General features: G+C 38.6%; 1 protein-coding gene across 1 annotated transcript in view; it reads left to right on the forward strand.

Annotated features, from left to right (window-relative positions):
- Positions 1 to 22577, forward strand: part of CPE (carboxypeptidase E) — a 110180-nt gene that overhangs the window by 81618 nt on the left and 5985 nt on the right. The window contains exons 4-7 of the mRNA XM_079920459.1: positions 8963 to 9080; positions 10518 to 10700; positions 17138 to 17277; positions 22402 to 22501. Coding sequence (XP_079776585.1) covers positions 8963 to 9080; positions 10518 to 10700; positions 17138 to 17277; positions 22402 to 22501 — 541 coding nt within the window. The remainder of the gene's footprint in view (positions 1 to 8962; positions 9081 to 10517; positions 10701 to 17137; positions 17278 to 22401; positions 22502 to 22577) is intronic.

The raw sequence follows: 22577 nt of genomic DNA on the forward strand, positions 1-22577 counted from the left end.
AACCACTCCTCAGTTTCTTTCCCTGCTCCTTCTGCCTTGACCTAAATGCTGGCCTTCAGGGTCCCATCTGCTACCCTCCTGTCTCTCCTTGGGTTTCCATCCTCTCCTGGACCTTCAGTGTTGTCCATTATACAAATTCTCCCAGATCTCTTTTGCCTGCTCACTGAGTCCCTTTATCTGGTGACACCTGGGGCCTCAAGCTCAGCATGACCAGAAATAAATCATTCCCTAAGAAAACACTATTCTCTCCTTTACTTGATCATCAAAGCCTTGATTTTTCCGTCTCTGTCACCACTCACCACACATGTAACCAGACCTTGGCGATTTGGCCTCCTGACACCTTTCAGCCTCTCCTTCCTCTGCCAACTCAGGCCCTGTGGTTTGCTCTGACGAGGAAGGGAGCCCCCATTCCTGTTTGGGGTTCAGCCTCTCCCAGCTCCATTCAGTCTTCTCAAATTCCTCCAGAGTGATCTTCATACACAAATTATTGCTCTATTGCTGAAAAACCGTAACCTTGCCGGGTCTCCACCGCCCAGAGGATAAAGGAAAAGACTCAAAATGTCAGAATAGTGTGATGGTTTAGTGTGGAGGCTCTGGAGGCAGCCACTTTGCTTCAAATTCTGGTTCTGTCCTTGCTGTGTGAGTTTTGCAAAGTTCTGTAACCACTGTGTGCTTCCTCCCCTTCATCCGAAGTGTGGACGTGACAATAGCATCCAGCCCATAGTGAGGTTATGAGGATTGGATGAGCCAGTACATGTGAAGTGCTGGAGGCCAGGACCTGGAATTGTTACTGCTGTGTCAGCGTCATTGCTCAGTGCTCTGTTACGGACCACAAGGTCAGATGGACGCACACACCCACTAAACACTGGGTTTGAACACTATTTTCAGTTCCACAGAGGGGAGGCGAGCCCATCACAGAGGAACGGCAAGGACTGCTGGGGGCAGCCCCCACTGCGTCTTGTGTCTTTCCAGGCAATGCAACTCTGGCTTATCAGCTTCTTCTAGTATTTTTCCTAAGTGAGAGCTTGGAAAAGACGGTGTCTCCATTTTATTACAGTCCCAGGGCCATTCAAGTTTCCCTTGGCTGCTGGCAGCTGCCAGCTCAGCCACTCTTTAATCTGGCTTTGATATGCCATGTACTCCATAAGCATACTGTCTTCTACTAACTTTATGTTCACAGTGCTCTTCCCTTTCCTTCCATGTCACCTCCTCTGTGAAGCCTTCCTCTCCTCCTTCAGACAGATCCTGTTGAGCCTGCCTTTATGTTCTTTATATATATTTCCAGTCTGGTGCTTATAGTTGTATAGAACTTTATAGATGTTATATTATTATTTGTTTACACAGCTGTTTTTCTTTGTGATTCTAGATTTCAGTCCCTTGATTACAGGAATTAGAATTCCTATTTGAGTCTGACTCATAGTAGGCTTGAAGCCTATTATGAATGAGTGCAGTCCAGCCTGGCAAGCAGATTGCAACACCAGCTGCTGGAGTTCCAGACATGCACTCAGCACGTGGCTGGGACACTGTGTAGAGGATCCAGGAGAGAGGGAGTCTCAGCTTATTGGTCTAAAATTCTTCAAATTCTCCTGCCTGTATTTAAAGTTCATCCCAGAAACCTGGACTGAGCCTATAAGTGGGGACTGGTCTGTGAAAAGGGCTGCCAGGGGCTGAGGATTTTGGCAGAACTTGATAAGTGACTCACTTAAACACTCCTGTTTCTTATTTTTTTAAAAAATTAATTAATTAATTAATTTATTTTTGGCTGTGTTGGGTCTTCGTTTCTGTGCGAGGGCTTTCTCTAGTTGCGGTGAGCGGGGGCCACTCTTCATCGCAGTGCGCGGGCCTCTCACTGTCATGACCTCTCTTGTTGCAGAGCACAGGCTCCAGACGTGCAGGCTCAGTAGTTGTGGCTCACGGGCCTAGTTGCTCCACGGCACGTGGGATCTTCCCAGACCAGGGCTCGAATCTGTGTCCCCTGCGTTGGCAGGCAGATTCTCAACCACTGTGCCACCAGGGAAGCCCCAACACTCCTGTTTCTGAGTCACAGATTTGCAGTTTCTCAGCCCCTAAACCATCTTTCCCTGGAGAAGGAAGAGCTGGAAAAGCAAAGGGCAGGGGCAATTAGAGGGGAAAAGAGGGTAGTCTTGTGTGATGACCTGTGAGGCCTAAGACTGAAATGAAAAACTGTTCTGGAAGCCCAGTGTGGGTATCAGCCCAAACTTTCCCCCTTGCCCATGCTGTCTGTTAAAACTAAGGAATGAGAGAAAGAATTCCTGTCACCTATCATAGAAGAATTGAGAAATAAACTCACGTTGACAGGATATGAGATTAGCAGCCTTCATGTAAGTGCCTTCATTTTCAGCCAGCACTGCCTTCCTCTTCCTCAATGGGACTTGTATCATATTTATATTAGATGTTTCATATTTCTAGTTTAAGCAATACTTTTTAAAAATGATGTTTGTTCAAGGCACTTTAAAAAAATTAGAGCTTTTATTTTAAATAGTCTCAATGTCAATACTTTTTCTGGGTAAAGGTAAAATTAAAAAAATGCATAAAAATTAAATTTTAGTCTCTTTTCTGGAACAGAAGTAAGATTTGTTTACATTTTACTAAATCTTCAGTAAACCTGCTTAAATCACGGGATGATATTGCCCATGTCTGGCTCATCTCCTTTTTCCATCTTTGTCAATTAGACACAGATAGTGTTTGGACCCAGCCCAGTACAAGATACATAGTAGATATTTCATTAATGTTATTACACATCACCCCTTTCTCACTTCGCCTTCTTGGCCTTGTAGTGGTGTATGTGTTTGTAGGTATGTGTGTGTGTGTGTGTGTGTGTGTATGTATTTACTGAGATATAATTTATAGCATTATTTAATTTGAGGTATACAACATAATGATTTGATATTTTATATATTGTGAAATGATCACCATAATAAGTCTAGTTAACATCCATCACCATACACAGTTACACTTTTTTTTTCTTGCGGGGAGAACTTGTAAGATCTTCTCTCTTAGCAACTTTCAAATATACAGTACGGTATTATTAACTATCTACTCTATGCTGTACATGGCATGCCTAGGACTTATTTATTGTTTAACTGGAAGTCTGTACTTTTGACTCTCTTCACGTATTTCATCCACCCCCAGCCTCCTGCCTCTGGCACCCACCAATCTGTTCCCTGTTTCCTTAGAGTGGTTTTAAAATCTCTATGGTTGTAGGAATCAGGGGTTAAATATACAGATTCCTTATTTACAACAGCCAAGATATGGAAGCAACCTAAGTGTCCATCAACGGAGGAATGAATAAAGAAGATGTGGTACATATATACAATGGAATATTACTCAGCCATAAAAGAGAATGAAATTTTGCCATTTGCAACAACATGGATAGACTTGGAGGGCATTAGGCTAAGTGAAATAAGTCAGACAAGAGAAAGATAAATACTGTATGATATCACTTATAGATGAAATATAAAAAAAGAACAGGCTAGTGAATATTACAAAAAAGAAGCAGACTCACAGTTATAGAGAACAAACTGGTGGTTACAGGGAAGGGGGAGGGGCAAGATAAGGGTCATGGATTAAGAGGTAAACTACTATGTATAAATAAGTAAACTACAAGTATATATTGTACAGCACAGGCAATATAGCCAATATTTTATAATAGCTACAAATGGAGTATAACCTTTAAAAATTGTGAATCACTGTGTTGTACACTGAAACTTATATAATATTGCACATCAACTATACGTCAATTTTAAAAACTGTAGATTCCTGTGATTGCTGAATCAAGAAGCCTGGGGTGTATATGCTATGGGAATGAGTGATAGAGAGGAACTTACATTTTACCAAGTCCTCCAGAGGCTCTCCTTGCTCTTCCGAACCTCTCTGAATACAAGGTCTCTCCTGCTCCCCGGAGTTCTTCCTGCTAAGTCATTTCTCATCTGCTCTCAAGCTCTTCAGCCCGGTCACTTCCACTATTATCTGGGCTCGGTACATGAGCCTTGGCTTGGACTGCATGGAAACAGAGTGATTAAATCAAATAATTATATTAAATACTTGTCTTTAATGGCTAGAGTGGTGAAGAAAATGGAATAAATATAGCTTTGATATATTTTAAGAGCCAAAGCCATCTACTTATAGAGCATAACATTTGAGTTATATTTACAGTCTTTATGTAGTTTTTTTTTTTTGCTGTACGCGGGCCTCTCACTGTTGTGGCCTCTCCCATTGCGGAGCACAGGCTCCGGACGTGCAGGCTCAGCGGCCATGGTTCACGGGCCCAGCCGCTCCGCGGCATGTGGGATCTTCTTGGACCGGGGCACGAACCCGTGTCCTCTGCATCGGCAGGCAGACTCTCAACCACTGCGCCACCAGGGAAGCCCATATTTACAGTCTTTAAATGGAAGTTTTAAAGATAGGTCATAATTGGCTCTGGATTCTGTTAAGGGCTCCATCTAAGAGGTGCTCCAAAGCCTTCTCTATGGATTAGTTAAATATGTGATTACAATACCCAGGAGATTTCAGCATTTAGTCAGCCTAAAAGACTCTATTAATAGTCAAAGAGAAATGAGTTCAACTTATCAAATTGTGGAGTTTGCTTGCTTGCTTTTGAACATCTAGTAACATGAATATTAGCAATAGTGTATGTAATAGGAATTAACAGTAGGCTAAACCTAATAGCCACATACGACTTTGTGTATTCGGGACTGTATCTTTTTTTTTCTTTTTCTCTTTTAAAAAAACAGCTTTGTTGAGATATGATTTACATACCATAGAACTCACCCATGTGAAGTGTACAATTCAGTGGTTTTTAGTACATTCACAGGTAATGAGCAACCAATACCACACAGTTTTGGAATATTTTTATCATCTCAGAAAGAAACCCCATACCCTTTAGCTATCACCCCACTATCCCTCCACCCCCACTCCAGCCTTAAACCACTAATCTGCTTTCTGTTTCTCTGGACTTCCTTGTTCTGGCCACTTCATATGAGTGGAATCATATAATATGTGGTCTTTTGTGCCTGGCTTGTTTCACTGAGCATGTTTTCAAGGATCATTTACGTTGTGGCGTGTGATATTTCAGGACTGTATCTTTAAATTTGCTTCAAAAAACATTTTCTTTAAAAACTTTTTTATTAAAAAATTAATATTTTATTATAAACAAAAAGATAAAGCAAATATAAATAAGCAGAAAAATAACCCATTACCCAGCATTCTTAAATGACCACCATTCACATTTTGGTATGTGTCCTTCAAAATTATTTCTTACACATGAATCAACATATAAATATATGGAAACATGCCATTTTGAACCTTTTCAGGTGAATAATAAATACAAGAGTACAGTCTGCCGCAGAACGGTGTTGCCTCCTGAGCTCACATTCAAACCTATCCTTCGCTCCAGGGAGTATTTGCTTGCTTCTCTGTCCAAATCTACCTTATTTTTCCCCCGAGACATTGTGAAGTTCTACCTCCTTCCTGAAATCCTTAGTGATTTTCCAAACCACAGAGATTTCTGTCTCGTCTGAACTCAGTGAAATATTTGTCAGAGCCAATCACTGGGTTTTGAATAAATAGGAAAGATGGGGCAGATGTACAAACAAGAGGACTGACAAGGAATTCAGCAGTAAAAGAAAAACTTCTGAACAGAATATTATAGAAGGATGTGTGACAAACCCATATCATATAATATTAATGCCATTCTTGAGCAATCGAGCCTAATAAACCGTAAATTCGTTGCAAAAAAGCATAAACGTTATAGATTTTTTGATTAAATTGTCCTATATTAGTTATTTTAAAGTTGATTTAAATTAAAATTTAAACTGGATTTGATTTAAATTAATTTAAACTTCAGAAATAAATTTAAGTGTAATAAGAATTTAGTTTATGAAAAGGGAGTGTTTCAGATTATTATGGAAAAATAGATTATTCAATAAATGGAATTGAGACAAATCCATCTCACAAATATTAGCATAGATCAAAATAAAATCTAGATGTATTATGACTTAAATATAAAAAGTATGAACCTAGTAAAAGAAAACTTTGGTAAATTTGTCATTTTTGGAGTGGGATAGAACTTTCTAAATCCCAGTATAGAAAACTGGCATATGGTGGCCGCTTAATAGTTTTTGAATAAAGGAATGAAATATAAAAGCAAAGGACAAGACCATAAAAAAAGATCAGTAGATTTGACAACATAAATATCTTAATGTTTTATATTTTAATTACTATTATTCTTAAATTTGAAAGGCAAATAAGAAACTTGGAAAATATCTATAATATGTAGTAGATAGAGGATTAATGTTTTTAATAAATAAACAACTCTTGCAAATTAATAAGAAAATATGCATTTCAATAGAAAAATCAGTTAAACCATGTATAAACATGTCACCAAAGAATAAACCTAAATGGTCACTAAACATTTAAAAAACTGCTCTAGGGCTTCCCTGGTGGCGCAGTGGTTGCGAGTCCGCCTGCCGATGCAGGGGACGTGGGTTCGTGCCCCGGTCCGGGAGGATCCCACATGCCGCGGAGCGGCTGGGCCCGTGAGCCATGGCCGCTGGGCCTGCGCATCTGGAGCCTGTGCTCCGCAACGGGAGAGGCCACAGCAGTGAGAGGCCCGAGTACCACACCCCTCGACAAAAAAAAAAAAAAAAAAAAAAAAAAAAAAAAACTGCTCTAGTTTTATTAATCAAAGAATGAAAATTTAAAAAATTCCATTTGTCATGTATCAAAGTGACAGACTTAAAAAACGCATATCCCATGTTGGTAAGAGTAATTACAAATGACAGGTTTATTATAGTGTTGCTGGGTATATTGTTGTATCTTTCAGGGGTGCAGTCTGGAATACATTTAAAAATTTTTTTCTAAATGTGCTTAGTTTTTGGTCAATTCTTTCCATTTCTAGGGAAATTTCCCTTAAAAAAATGTGGATCTGCACAAAGAGTGCAGCTACAAGTGTGTTCACAGCATTTTTTTTTTCATAGTAAACAAGTCAATACCCAGCAATTGGCGATCCACCCCCCACAGATTTATTGAAGTATAATTGACACATAAAAATTGTATAGATTTAAGATGTACAGTGTGATGATTTGATATACGTATATGCTGTGAAATGGTCACCACAATCCAGCTAATTAACACATCCATCACCTCCCATAGTTATCTTTTTTTTTTCTTTTGTGTTGAGAACACTTGTGACCTACTCTCTTAGAAAATTTCAAGCACACAATACAGTATTATTAAGTCATCTGGGGATACATTAGATTCCCAGAGCTAATTCGTTCTGTAACTGAAAGTTTGTACCCTTTGACCAACATCTTCCTATTTTCTCCTCCTCTTCCACCAAGTGGAGGTCCCTAGTGCTCATGTAGTAGCTCTGAGCCATACTGCTGGGTTTGAGTCCAGTCCTACTACTCCCAATGAGGTGGCCTCACGCTATTCCCCGACTTCTCTGTGTCTCACTTTACGCATCAGTAAAATGGGGGTATGTGCAGTCCCTATCTCATAGGGTGGATGTGAAAATTCAGTGTGTCACACAGAAAGTGTTTAATAAGTATTAGCTGTTATTTTTTCCATGTTTAAGAATATGTCCATACATTGGATACTACTCAGTCATTGAAATAATAATTCAGTGACATGAAAAAGGGTTATCTGTTGAGCAAAATAGGTGGCATACAAAATGGTATATAAATGATATTAATTTCCTTTGTGTTTATCTCCTCTACATTTTTTACAATGAACATATTTTTTTATAGTGAGAATAAGATAAACCGAACAAATAATAAAGACAATGTCCTATTCTAAATCACAATCACACTTTTCCACAATTAGAAGTAGCCTACATGAAAAATAGGATAGTTTTGATACATTAAAGCTGACGTACTGAAAATAATGTGGGATTTATAGTTTATATACTGGATTTGAATCTTAAATGTCTGAACTTGGACACGTCATTAACACTCCCAACTCTCAGATTCTCCCCTGCAAAATGGGGATGTATATCCCCTATCAAATGGGGATGTTGTGAAGCTCAATAAAATAGTGTATGTGAGAGCTATTCATAAACTGAACAGAGACATACAAATACAAGATCTAATTATAAACCATCAAAACCTACTGATGCTTTTAGTTATTCTGTCCCAAAGAACAATATGAATCACATCTCCAGTAAAAAGCTTTCTTTTTTTTAAATCAGAGAGGTACTTGGTAGTTTGAGAGTCTTCCTAGTTGCTATTAAAAACTCATCACATAAAGTATCAAGCTTTTGGCTCAGTTTAATTCTTTGGTATACATTTCGTTCCTCCTTTGTTTTGCTTCCAAGGTATGAGGGGCTGTGAATCATTCAAAAGACAACATGAATTCCTGAAACTTTTGCCTTTGTTTTAAAATTTAAGATGATCATCCCGAAGTAAACTATTTGATGGTGAAATCTGGAAGAGACCCAATTTAATTTTTTTCTTAGGAAAAATGTTTAAAGTAGTTGAAGGGAATTGGAAAAATAGTGAGCAAAAATTGGAAGGAAAATCAACCATGTTTCTTCAGTTGCACCACCACAGAGAAAGAACCCTGTTCTGCGGCTCAGCTATTTTCTTTTCTCCTTGTCTTATCCTTAATTATTATTAACAAAGATCAGATGGAGTTGTGCCCAAATTTGTAAGTGATTTGTATGCTGTTTTTCACGTTACAAAGAAAGAAAAGCTGGCAGCTTTTAAGTAGAACTTTCAAGGAAATCGAAATATTTTTTATAAGTCTGAGAAAGATAGAGATGGGGAATGCTGCTCCTTTCTTTCTACGAAAACAATCACAGAGTGCTTGGAATATGACCAGCTTTCAGTTGTTGTTTTTGGTTTTTGTTGTTGTTTTTACCTTTTCTATGTCTTTTCTGTCAAGTGATCCCACCAATGACTGCCACATTTAGAATCCTTTTAATCTCTAATCTTTAATACAGCTTGCTCCTGAGACCAAGGCTGTCATTCATTGGATTATGGATATTCCTTTTGTGCTTTCGGCCAATCTTCATGGAGGAGACCTTGTGGCTAATTACCCATATGACGAGACACGGAGCGGTAGGTGTCCTTCCTGCTTCTGTAATTGGTTCAAGGTTTACAATTCGTTTACAAGAGTTTATTGGATGATTTCTGTAATATTCTTTTAAGGGACTGGTCATTCAGTGATTTTGCCTGTAGAAATACATCTACTGAACTGGAATATCCCCTATTTCATGTGGTATTGGCATATATATCTGGCAGAAAAAGACTATAAATTTTAAAAAAAAGTTTAGGTGAAGAGAAACATGATCTTGACTGAATACTTAGAGAAGGGAGAGGGAGAAAACAGACGTCATGAACTTGGGTCACTCTTGGACTCTGGTAAAATGGAGGAGTAATGGAATTTATGTAGGTTTATGTACAAGATAGCTTAAAAATGGAGGCAGCCTTTTGCTGCTCCATCAGGGCCCATATACATCTCTGCATGTGTCTTTTTGTGCACTCACACTTATGTATTTGTTTTTTTTGTTTTTTGTTTTTTTTTTTGCGGTACGTGGTCATCTCGCTGTTGTGGCCTCTCCCGTTGCGGAGCACAGGCTCTGGTCGCGCAGGCTCAGCGGCCATGGCTCACGGGCCCAGCCGCTCCACGGCATGTGGGATCTTCCCAGACCGGGGCACAAACCCGTGTCCCCTGAATCGGCAGGCGGACTCTCAACCACTGCGCCACCAGGGAAGCCCCCACTTCTGCATTTGGAACTGTTTCTTGGTGGTGTCAGGGAGGGGAAGTGATGCTTTGGTTTCCTTTAACTAGTTTTAGTTAAGCTTTAACTAGTTTTAGTTAAGCACAACAAACTTTAGCCAGATAGATATTATCAGCTTAATTTTTGTTGTTCCAGGAAATTTCCTGCTTTGAATGGATTCTTAGGAGCCTTTGAAAAGTTAGGTCTTTGTAAACACAGGATAACTGTAGGTATTGGAAACTGAGTTTTGAAGAGTCTTTGGTAAAACATCCTTAAAATTTGGAGATTTTGTGGTTTGTCAATAGCTGGAAATTTAAAGGACTGGCATAGTTGATAATACAGAATAAGAATACCGTGTACTAAAATATTTATTTATTTCAGTAATACACATAGGAAATTTTTTAAAACTGTAAATTTAGATACTGAAAAATATGTGTGAGTGGTTCATAGTGCCTGTGAAGTTAACAATGGAAATCTCCTTGCTGTCTTCCCAAGTCCAATTTACTATGAACTTGTCACCTTTTCTTGTGAAGCTTTCAATTCATAAGCAGAATGTACATTCTACCCAGTTTCTGCTTTGTGGTATTAGGAGTGGACGTTATACAACCTAAAAACTAAGGTGTAATTGTTGAGTACGTAAACCTTCACTCCTTTCCCATAGTGATGTAGCTAAAAAATACGTCAGCAAGAGATCACCACCACATCACTCTTCAGAAAACACGCAGTGCTCCTCAGCCTGTGTCAGTTTCTTTAGTCTTGTGGGTTTATTTTCCAGGTAGTGCTCATGAATACAGCTCCTGCCCAGATGATGACATCTTCCAAAGTTTGGCTCGGGCGTACTCGTCCTTCAACCCCCCCATGTCGGACCCGGATCGGCCCCCGTGTCGCAAGAATGATGACGACAGCAGCTTCGTAGAAGGAACGACCAACGGCGCAGCGTGGTACAGCGTGCCTGGAGGCGAGTTTCCCTTTTGCTCTTTATGTGATTAGTGGCTTTTAAAAAATAATTACCGTTTACATTTAGGGAAACTTCAATCTTCAATCATTAAGAAATAGACTGAACCTATAGATCATCCATTAAAATTAGTCTACTTTATGCATGGATGATTGCTATTATAGTTTTTTGTTGATTTTTAAGAATCAAGATGCTAATTGAAGAGCTGTAGTAAACGAACTGAAGACATCCGCTGGGAAAATATAGATTGAATATTGTTAATTACCCTACTTTTCAAATTCTGGCCTTAGGGAATAAGATACCATCCCGGTTATATGTTAGTCATGCTTCGATTGTAGGTAAATGTATATTTTAGAGGGCTGGCTTTGGCCTTTAGTATATCTTGGTCCACATACCATTTGTTTTCATTTAAAAAATTTCACTTCATGTGGAATGTTTATTTTGTATTCACTGCTGCAGTAAACACTATTATTAGATCAGGAAGCACTTCACCTTTTATTGGGTCTGAAAAGGGAAAAGCCCACCTCAGCACAGCTGGAGGAAGCATCTCTAGACACCAAGGCAGCTCATGTGGCAATCTAGCATGGACTTTGAAAAGCTCTCATTTTTTGAAGAGCTCTCATTTTTTGGGCTGGATCACTCATAGTTGTGTAATATTGCCTCTACCATGGATGAAGAGTGAAATGTAAAGATACTGATTTTTTTTTCCTCTGCCTAAGAACAATTTTCTGTGGCCTACCTGGAAGTGAAAACAGAATTTAGGACAGTAGCAGCAGTGGCTAATTATAGGATTTTGGTTTGTTTAATATGTTTTTTTTTTTTGGTTGAATTATGCCCTGAGAAAAATATTCTTCCAGATTTTTTCTTTCTGATATATGTTTATTCTGTTTTTTTAAAAAATTGAGGCATAGCTGATATACAATATTATATAAGTTACAGGTGTACAACATAGTGATTCACAATTTTTAAAGGTTGTATTCTATTTATAGTTATTATAAAGTATTGGCTGTATTCCCTGTGCTATACAATATATCCTTGTAGCTTATTTTATATATAGTAATTGTACCTCTTAATCACCTACCCCTACCTTGGCCCCCACTTCCCTCTCCCCACTGGTAACAACTGGTTTGTTCTCCATGTCTGTGAGTCTGTTTTGTTGTTGTTATAGTCACAGCTTTATCTTTTAGATTCCACATATAAGTGATATCATACAGTATTTACCTTTCTCTGTGTGACTTATTTCACTGGGCATAATACCCTCCAACTCCATCCATGTTGCTGTAAATGGCAAAATTTCATTCTGTTTTATGGCTAAGTAGTATTCCATTGTATAAATATACCACATCTTCATCCATTGATCTGTTGATGGACACTTAGGTTGCTTCCATATCTTGTCAATTGTAAATAATGCTGCTATGAACATTGGGGTGCATGTAACTTTTTGAATTAGTGTTTTTGTTTTTTTCGGATATATACTCAGGAGTGGAATTGCTGGGTTGTATGGTAGTTCTATTTTTGGTTTTTTCAGAAACCTTCAAAATGTTTTTCACACTGGCTGCACCAATTTAAATTCCCAACAACAGTGTTGGAGGGTTCCTTTTTCTCTGCATCGTTGTCAACATTTGTTATTTGTGTTATTTTTGATGATAGCCATTCTGACAGGTGTGAGGTAATATCTCAGTTTTTTTTTTTTTTTTTTTGCGGTACGCGGCCCTGTCACTGCCGTAGCCTCTCCCGTTGCGGAGCACAGCCTCCAGACGTGCAGGCCCAGCGGACATGGCTCACGGGCCCAGCCGCTCCGCGGCATGTGGGATCTTCCCGGACCGGGACACGAATCCATGTCCCCCACATCGTCAGGCGGACTCTCAACCACTGTGCCACCAGGGAAGCCCTCAGTTTGGTTTTGATTTGCAATTCTCTGATGACTAATGATGTTGAGCATCTTTTCACGTGCCTTTAGGCCACCTGTATGTTTTCTTTGGAAAAATGTCTATTCAGGTCTTCTGCCCATTATTTAATCAGGTTGTTTGGTTTTTTTTGATGTTGAGTTGTATAAATTCCTTATGTATTTTGGATATTAACTCCTTATGCAATATATGATTTAAAAATACTTTCTCCCATTCCTTAAGTTGCCTTTTCATTTTGTTGACCATATCCTTTGCTGTGCAGAAGCTTTCAGTTTGATGCAGTCCCACTTATTAATTTTTGTTTTTGTTGCTTGTGCTTTTGGTGTCATACCCAAAAAACTTTACTAAGACCAGTATTGGGAGCCTTGTCTCTGTTTTCTCCTAGGAGCTTTACAGTTCTGGTCTTGCATTTAAGCCTTTAATCCATTTGGAATTAATATTGGTGTATAGCATAAGGTAAAAGTCCAATTTCATTCTTTTGCACATTTGCATCCAGTTTTCCCAAAACTTTTTTTTAAAGAGACTGTGTCTTATTCCCATTTAGTATTCTTGGCTCTATTGTCAAGTATTAGTTGAGTGTATATATCAGGGTTTATTTCTGGGCTCTTGATTCTATTACAGTGGTCTGTGTGTCTGTTTTTATACCAGTACCATCACTGTTTTCATTATTTTAGCTTTGTAGTATAGTTTGAAATCAGGAAGTGTGATGCCTCCAGCTTTGTTCTTCTTTTTCAAGATTGCTTTGGCTAGTCATTGTCTTTTGTAGCTCTGTATGAATCTTAGGATTGTTTTTTTCCCCCCATCTCTGTGAAAAATTCCATTGGAATTTTGATAGGGATTGTATTGAATCTATAGATAGCTTTGAGTGGTATGGACGTTTTAACAATATTAAATTTATGAACATTGGATATCTTTCCATTATCTTTGTATCTTCTTCAATTTCTTTTATCAATGTCTTATAGTTTTCAGTGTACAGCTCTTTCACCTCCTTGGTTAAATTTATTCCTAAGTATTTTATTGTTTTTGATGCTATTGTAAATGAGATTGATTTCTTTATATGTTTTTTGGATAGTTTGTTATTAACATATAGAACTGCAACTTACCTTTGTACGATGATTTGGTATCCTGCAACTTTTATGAAATATTTTATTAGTCCCAACAGTTTTTTTTTTCTTTGTGTGTGTGTGTTTGTGGAGTCTCTAGGGTTTTCTATACATAAGGTCATATCGTTACAGACAGAGATAATTTTACTTCTTCCTTTCCAACTTGGATGTCTTTTATTTATTTTTCTTGCCTCATTTCTCTGGCTAGAACTTCTAGCACTATGTTGAATAGGAATGGTGAGAGTAGGCCCCCTTGTCTTGTTCTTGATCTTAGAGAAAAAGCTTTAAATCTTTCACCATTGAGTATGATGTTAGCTGTGGTGTTGTCATACATGGACTTTATTATGTTAAGATATGTTCTTTTTATACCCAATCTGTTGAGGGTTTTTATCATGAAAAAATGCTGAATGTTTTCAAATGCTTTTTCTGCATATTTTGAGATGATGATATCATTTTTATCTTTCATTCTATTAATGCAGTATATTACATTTGTTGATTTGTGTATGTTGAACCATCCTTGCATCCTAGGGATAAATTTCACTTGATCATGGTATATGACTTTTTTTTAATGTACTGTTGAATTCAGTTTGCTAGTGTCTTGTTGAGAAATTCTGCATCTGTATTCATCATGATAATTAGCCTGTAATTTCTTTTCCCGTAGTGTCCTTATCTGGCTTTGGAATCAGCATAATGCTGGACTTGTAAAAAAGAGTTTGGGAGTATTCCCTTCTCCTCAGTTTTTTGGAAGAGTTTGATAAGGATTGGTGTTAATTCTTCTTTAAGTGTTTGGTAGAATTCACCAGTGAAACCGTCTGACCCTGGGCTTTTCTTTTTAGGAAGTTTTTGATTACTGATCCAATCTCCTTACCAATAATTGGTCTGTTTTGATTTTCTATTTCTTTATTGTTCAGTCTGGGTAGGTTGTATGTTTCTGTGAATTTATCTATTTCTTCTAGGTTATCCAGTTGTTGGCTTATAATTGTTCACAGTAGTCTTTTATGATCCTTTGTATTTCTATGGTATTAGTTGAAATGTCTCCTCTTTATTTTCAGATTTTTTTGAGTCCCCTCTCTTTTTTTTCTTGTTAAGTCTAACTAAAGGTTTGTCTATTTTGTTTATCTTTTCAAAAACCAGCCCTTAGATTTGTTTATCTTTTCTATTGTTTTCCTGGCCTCTATTTCATTTATTTCTGCTTTGATCCTTATTATTTCCTTCCTTCTGCCAATTTTGCCCTTGGTTTGTTCATTTTCTAGTTTTTTGAAGTGTAGGAATAAATTGTTTATTTTACATATTTCTTTTTTCTTTTTAATGTAGGCATTTATCATAATAAACTTCTTTCTTAGGACTGCTTTTGCTGCATCTCATAAGTTTTGGCAGGTTGTGTTTCTGTTTTCATTTGTTCAAGATATTTTGGCTTCCCTTTGACCCACTGCTTGTTCAAGAGTGTGTTGTTTACTTTTCTACATGTTTGTGAATTTTTCAGTTTTACTCTTGTTATGATTTCTAGTTTTGTACTACTGTGGTTGGAAAAGATACTTGGTATGATTTCAGTCTACTTAAGTCTGCTGAGATTTGTTTTGTGACCTATCATATGATCTACCCTGGAGAATGTTTCATGTATGCTTGAGAAGAATGTTTATTCTGCAGCTGTTGGATGGTATGTTCTGTATGTCTGTTAGGTTCATATGGTATAAACTATAGTTCAAGGCCAGTGTTTCCTTACTGATACTCTGTCTGGATGATCTATTTATCCATTATTGGAAGTGGGGTACTGAAGTCCCCTACTATTATTGTACTATTGTCATTTCTCCCTTCAGACCTGTTAGTATTTGCCTAATATATTTAGATGCTCCAATGTTGAGTGTTTATATATTTTTGATAGTTATATCCTTTGATGAATTGACCACTTTATCAAAATATAATGACCTTCTTTGTCTCTTGTTTCAGTTTTTGGCTTAAACTGTATTTTGTCTGAGATAAGTATCACTACCTCTCCTCTCTTTTGGTTTCCATAAGCATGGAGTATTTTTTATCATCCCTTCAGTTTGAGCCTACATGTGTTCTTAAAGCTGAAGTGAGTTTCTTGTAGGTGCCATATAGTTGGGTCTTATTTTTTTATTTATTCAGCTACTCTATGCCTTTTTTTTTTTTTTTTTGGTGTTACTTGGGCCTCTCACTGCTGTGGCCTCTCCTGTTGTGGAGCACAGGCTCCGGACGTGCAGGCTCAGTGGCCATGGCTCACGGGCCCAGCCACTCCACGGCATGTGGGATCTTCCAGGACTGGGGCACGAACCCATGTCCCCTGCATCGGCAGGCGGACTCTCAACCACTGCGCCACCAGGGAAGCCCCACTCTATGCCTTTTGATTGGAGAATTTAATCTATTTACATTTAAAATATTGATAAGGACTTCCCATTTTATTGTTTTCTGTTTTGCAGTTCCCTTGTTCCTTTCTTCCCCTCTTGCTGTCTTTCTTTGTGAACTGATGATTTTCTGCAATGGTAGGCTTTGATTCCTTTCTGTTTAGTTCTTTTTGCATCTACCATAGGATTTTGCTTTATGGTTACCATGAGGCTTACATAAAACATCTTATAGCATAACAGTCCATTTTAAGCTGTCAACAACCTAACTTTGATTGCAAACAAAAACTTTACCCTTTTACCTCCTTCCCCCCACATTTTATGTTTTGATGTCACAATTTACATCCTACCATTTTGTGTATCTATGAACAAATTATTGTAGCTATTGTTATTTTTAATATTTTTAAACCTTTATACTAGAGTTAAGTGATTAATACACTACCATATTAAAGTATCAGAATATTCTGAATCTGACTATATACTTACCTTTACCAGTGTGTTGTATATTTTTATATGTTTGCATATCACTAAATTAGGTCTCTTTGGCACTGAGCTGTGCCACCTTAGAGAAGGGGGTGATGCACCCTCCCTTCAATGTGTCCAAGCTTGGATTTTTTTTTCTCCAATGATGTGCTTTAACTTTTCCATTAGATTCCTGAACTTCCACAAAGGCACTCTATTCATGGGTAATTGTCAAAATTGGTGTTCTTTGGGGAGGGAAGACAGTAGAAACTCCTATTTCACCATTTTAATGACGTCACTCTCAGTCTTCAAAGCTGATTCCAGCATTGTGGAATGTGGCTGATACTTGCTTTAGCACTGTAAAACAGCAATGTGTTACACTAAATGACTGCTTAAGAACCTGAGAGAGTTTGTGCTTGTGAGGTGGTAACTATTTCCCAAGTATGTTGTTCCATCGCTTATGGAAGGTGATTTCACTTGCGATTTCCCACAGTCTCCCCAAGATGCACTGGCTGGTACATATTTTACTTGGCCCTCAGCAGAGCAGTCTGTGTAGGGTTTTAGTCACCACATGCATATTTTGACTTTTCATTTCTTTTTTTTGGCAGGAATGCAAGATTTCAATTACCTCAGCAGCAACTGTTTTGAGATTACCGTGGAGCTTAGCTGTGAAAAGTTTCCACCTGAAGAGACTTTGAAGAGCTACTGGGAAGATAACAAAAACTCCCTCATTAGCTACATTCAGCAGGTAAACACAGTCTCTAGCATAAAATGGGAGATTTAAGAACATTTAAACCTGGAGTACAATAGTTTCCTAAGAGGATCCCAGCCTACAGGACTCCATCTGACCCAGAATGAGGATGCTGCGTTTGGAAAATGTGTCAGTAGTGATTCAAATAGGCTTTCATTTGTCATAGGTTTTGTGGTTCATGAATATTCACTGAGAACTGACTAAACTGGAGAGTTGTGGAGAAGTGAGGTGACACCCTACTTTCTTTCATATTGTACTAAGCAAGGGCAATCCTAGGATCCTCCTCCACCCTTATCACCTTGTCTCCCAGGCATCTGAGGCAGGACCAGAACTAGAATGAGGTAAGTGAGGCACCTGGGATGCAAATTTAAGGAGCCTTTCACTCTCAGGGTCATGCAGGTATAGGATGTGAGTATCTCCTTAAATTCTGTGCCCCACATGCCTAACTTGTCTCACCCTAGACTCAGCTGGATCCATTATCATCTTCTACTCCCTCATCATCATCATCCCCGAATTAAAAATGAGGAATCAGAGGCACAGAGAAGTTAAACAGCCAGAATGTCTAGTTCCAGAATCACCATGCCATGTTGCCTCTCATGACATAAGCTTAGATCTTTACCAGAGAGTCACTGTACAGAATTTGGGGGAATCTCACAATGTGTCAGAATAAAATACCTACCTACTCAGACTTAACCCAGGCCAGTGCCCTGATAGCCCTAGCCCTCTGTACCAGGTAGACACTGGCACCAGGGGCAGTGCTGGTGGGAAAGACCTAAGGACTCTTTTCTTTGCCTGCAGTGCCTTGACAATTTCACATTCCATTCTGTATGCGGCCATTTACACCCAAAGTCAGGGAGAGTGATGTTAGTTTCACATGCTGGCAGGTAGTCCAGACTAATGTTTAAGCTAACTTAACATAAACAAATGCTGTTTGCATATATAGGTACATATAAACATATACACATGAACCCAGTGCATTAAAAAATGTAAAATCAGGGCTTCCCTGGTGGCGCAGTGGTTGAGAGTCCGCCTGCCGATGCAGGGGACACGGGTTCGTGCCCCGGTCTGGGAAGAAACCACATGCCACGGAGCACCTGGGCCCGTGAGCCATGGCCGCTGAGCCTGCGCGTCTGGAGCCTGTGCTCTGCAACAGGAGAGGCCACAACAGTGAGAGGCCCGTGTACCGCAAAAAAAAAAAAAAAAAAAAAGTAAAATTAGCTTAAGAATTCTTTTACACATGTCACGTATACATATAATACCTTACCAAAAGGGATTATCATGGAATAGATCCAATGATGACAGACAGTGATTAAAAAACACACATTACACAGGATTTTTTTAATCAGTGGGATCCTGCTGCATGTTAATATAAAAAGGCATTTTTCAACAACAAAACTAAGGATAATTAGCCATGTTGACCCTGGAACAAACGTAGTGGGTACCCCTGTAGAATGTCCTTTGAGGAGAGCTATATTTGGATGGACCTTTATTTATTTATTTATTTTGCGGTACACGGGCCTCTCACTGTATTGGCGTCTCCTGGTGGACACTGTGCCACCAGGGAAGCCCTGGATGGACCTTTTAAGAGCAAAATTTAAACATATAGTTTTAGGCAGAGGAAGTAAGATGGGCCAATTTGGTGTGTTCTTTGCCTAGGTATCAAAGAATGCCTCCTTAATACAATGCTTTTCATTTTATGTACATATTTTTTCAACAAAAATTAAGCTATTTTCATGTCCTAGGTACCCTGTGAGGTACTGGGGAGAGTGCCCTCAAGAAGGCTTTGTATTAGTGAGGTTCAGATATCAATACCTAATTACAAGAGAGGATGATAAATGCTAAAATAAAGAGCAGTGGCAGTACACAGAAGGGTCCCTAACCCAGTCCTGCCAGTTCAGAAAAGGCTTATTGGAGCTATGCTATAGGATTCCCTATAGTCCATGTCAATAAGATTATTACCCTGTCAACAATTAAAAAACTAATTCAGCTGCTACTTAAGTTCTCTCTTAGTTCTTGAGAAAAAAATGCAATATAAAACAAAACCCAAATGTGTGCCATTGGAAAGAGGAGAATGCTTGTCATATTTATGGTGGCAGGTGTATTAATTCATCTAAAAGCTGTTACAATTTATGTAAGAATAATCTGAAAAGAAGAGGGACCAGGTCATACAGTCCTGTTTTATGCCACTTGGAATGAGAATTTGATCTGTCCACAGATACCTGTGACCCACCCTGGCATGACATCAGTGTTATGGTGCAGACTATATAGAAGCAGTAAGAGTGGTATTTGCAGTGAGCTCACACAGCTTGCCTCGGAGGACACTCTAGTTTAGGGAATCAAAGGCTGGCGGAAGATCAGTGAAGACTGCCAGAAGTTCTGTGTTGAAATTTTCTTGACAATGGAACAATATGGTGGTGATTAATGATTGAACACCTGGGCCTAAAATCTAAGTGTGGACTAATTTTACAACTCGTGGAAAGTAGGTGATTAGGGGATCCAATTCAGTAATTGGTTGAGAGGAAATCTCTTGCAGAGTTTTAAAGGAATGTTTGCAGGAACTGGAACTGTAAAGTTAATTAGGGTAAATAGTTTGCTAAGAAGAGCTCCCACACAATAGCTTTGGAACCATCTAGTTCTCAAAATTTCCAAAGAATTTTTCAAGAATGGTTCATGAGCACCTGCATCAGAATCATCTAGATTCTTGTTAAAAATGAGTTTCCTGTCCCAACACTGAATCACAGTCCTAGCAGGGCAGGACCCCAGAGTCTCCATTTCAGCAAGCTCTCTGGGGGGCATTTAAGTATTCGAGGATTTAAGGGCTATTGACATAAACAGTTCTAGTAACAATGAAGAATATTCTGGATTTTTTTTTAAAGCCTTGGTTGATTGAAATGTCCTGGAATCTGGGGAGAGAGAATTATAGGAAGGACAAGTGTAGTAAAATAGCTTCCCCAGGTATGAGTGAAATTTGAACTTCTGGGATTTCTTTTGCAAAAGTCATAAAGTGACAGTATTTTCTAGTCTGCATTCCTGTGGAGTCGTGACAGCCTATAACACTTCAGTTGAGATTTATTCCTACAGTGGAAAATTTCAAACAGAAATATTGTGCTTCACAATTGGCATATCAGAGATAGACATTTACTTATTTAACTATTTGTTAATCACATACTGTAATTTAAGTCTTGGGTTGCAAAGGCAGAAAAAAGTAAAGTTATGAATATTAACTGGGTATATTTGTGCCTAATGTAGGTGCATTATATGTTTTTGAAATGATTGATTTATTTTCCAAAGATGAGGAAGTTTAAAACTTTCATTTCTTTAAGGTTTATAATATATCAGGATTATAGTGCCTCAAGATGAATAAATTCATCTCAACAATTTTTCTGATCCCAGTGACTTTTACCATGTGAATTTCATTCAGAAAACTAACTTTTCTTGTTTCCAGTGGCTAAATTTCAGCCTCTTACAATTTTGGTTAGCTAATCCATAGGTAAGTCTTGGGGAAAAGTCTAAGAATGTCTTTTTGTTTTAAAAAAGTGTTTACTCTCTTCTCACTATACTGGTTGCCATTAAAATATTATTTATTATTACTGACAACATGTATAGCTTTTTACCATTGGTAAATTGCCTTTAGAGAAAAGAATTGTGTGTTACTTTTATAGAGTTTCAGAGGTTTTGCTTTTTTAAAAAACAGCAAATGGGGGCTTCCCTGGTGGCGCAGTGGTTGAGAGTCTGCCTGCCGATGCAGGGGACACGGGTTTGTGCCCCGGTCCGGGAAGATCCCATATGCCGCAGAGCAGCTGGGCCCGTGAGCCGTGGCTGCTGAGCCTGCACATGAGCCTGTGCTCTGCAACGGGAGAGGCCACAACAGTGAGAGGCCCGCGTACCACAAAAAAAAAAACAAAAAAAAAAAACAAATGAAAAAAGAATTTGCTGATATCCAGGGCTATCTCTTTGATAAAACATTGTACCACTGCCAAATTTATTCTCCAGTGACAAAGGGATACATGAGACTTATTCTACTTTCTGTAGGGAAATATTCAAATATCATCAGTAGCAAAAGAAAATTCATTTTCTGGGGCCAGATGAGTGAGGAGCAACTGGAGCATTGGGGAGGGGGATGTTTTGTTAGGTAATCAAGCTTAATAGATTATCATTTGATATTTCAGAAGCAGTACCTTCTCAGAGACCTTAAGTGGCTCTCCGTCACTTCAAATACATATTGACTTAGTTGAATTATCATTTAAAAGTAAAGCTGTTTCTGGGGCTTCCCTGGTGGCGCAGTGGTTGGGAGTCCACCTGCCGATGTAGGGGACATGGGTTCGTGCCCCAGTCCGGGAAGATCCCACATGCCGCGGAGCGGCTGCACCCGTGAGCCATGGCTGCTGAGCCTGCGCGTCCGGAGCCTGTGCTCCGCAATGGGAGAGGCCACAGCAGTGAGAGGCCCACGTACCGCAAAAAAAAAATAATAAAAAGAAAAAGAAAATAAAGCTGTTTCTGTAGTTTGCATTGCAGTAGTTAGTTGATGACAGCAACTTAATTCACGGGCTTGTCTCAATAAAAGCTCTTTCATTTTATTTCTAAACCCAGTTTTCAGTTAGTAAGTTCACTGACCTTTCATGCACTGATTATCAACCAAAATGATATTATTAATTGGTTTAATGCAAAAGTATTCACAGTGTATATCCTTTTATCTAGAAGTAAAAAGTATTGAAGGGCTGTAATGTGGTTATCTTTTTAAATGACAGCTGCCATATAAAGTATATGCAAGTGACCAAATTTAAAATAGAGAGAAAAACAATGAAATGTGCTAAGACCAGAACTGTTTTACACATTGACAGACCTTTTTGTTTTGTTTTTGCTTTGGTGGTTTGGAAGGTACTTCAAAGTCTTCTTTGACTCAGAACAAGATATCAGTTTTCAGGGGATTACTTCTCATTTGTCTGCTTGCAGAAAAGCAGAGTAAAGAGTACACAGAAAATTCAGTGGCTTTTTTTAGCTTGTTTTGATTCTTAAACAGTGGGGATCTGCAGTATTTTGCTAGAAAATAAGATGTTTGATTGAAGCATGTTTTTAGGTCGTTTCTAATACAGATTTTTTGGTTGTTCTTGACCATCACAGATACACCGAGGGGTTAAAGGATTTGTACGAGACCTTCAAGGTAACCCAATTGCCAATGCAACCATCTCCGTGGAAGGAATAGACCATGATGTCACATCTGGTGGGTGTTCTCTGCCGTGATCGGAGGCTCTAGTATTGCACACGAGAGCGTGGTTACTTCTTAGCATAGTTATACT

The sequence above is a fragment of the Stenella coeruleoalba genome (genome assembly GCF_951394435.1).
Source record: "Stenella coeruleoalba genome assembly, chromosome: 4".
Taxonomy (NCBI): domain Eukaryota; kingdom Metazoa; phylum Chordata; class Mammalia; order Artiodactyla; family Delphinidae; genus Stenella; species Stenella coeruleoalba.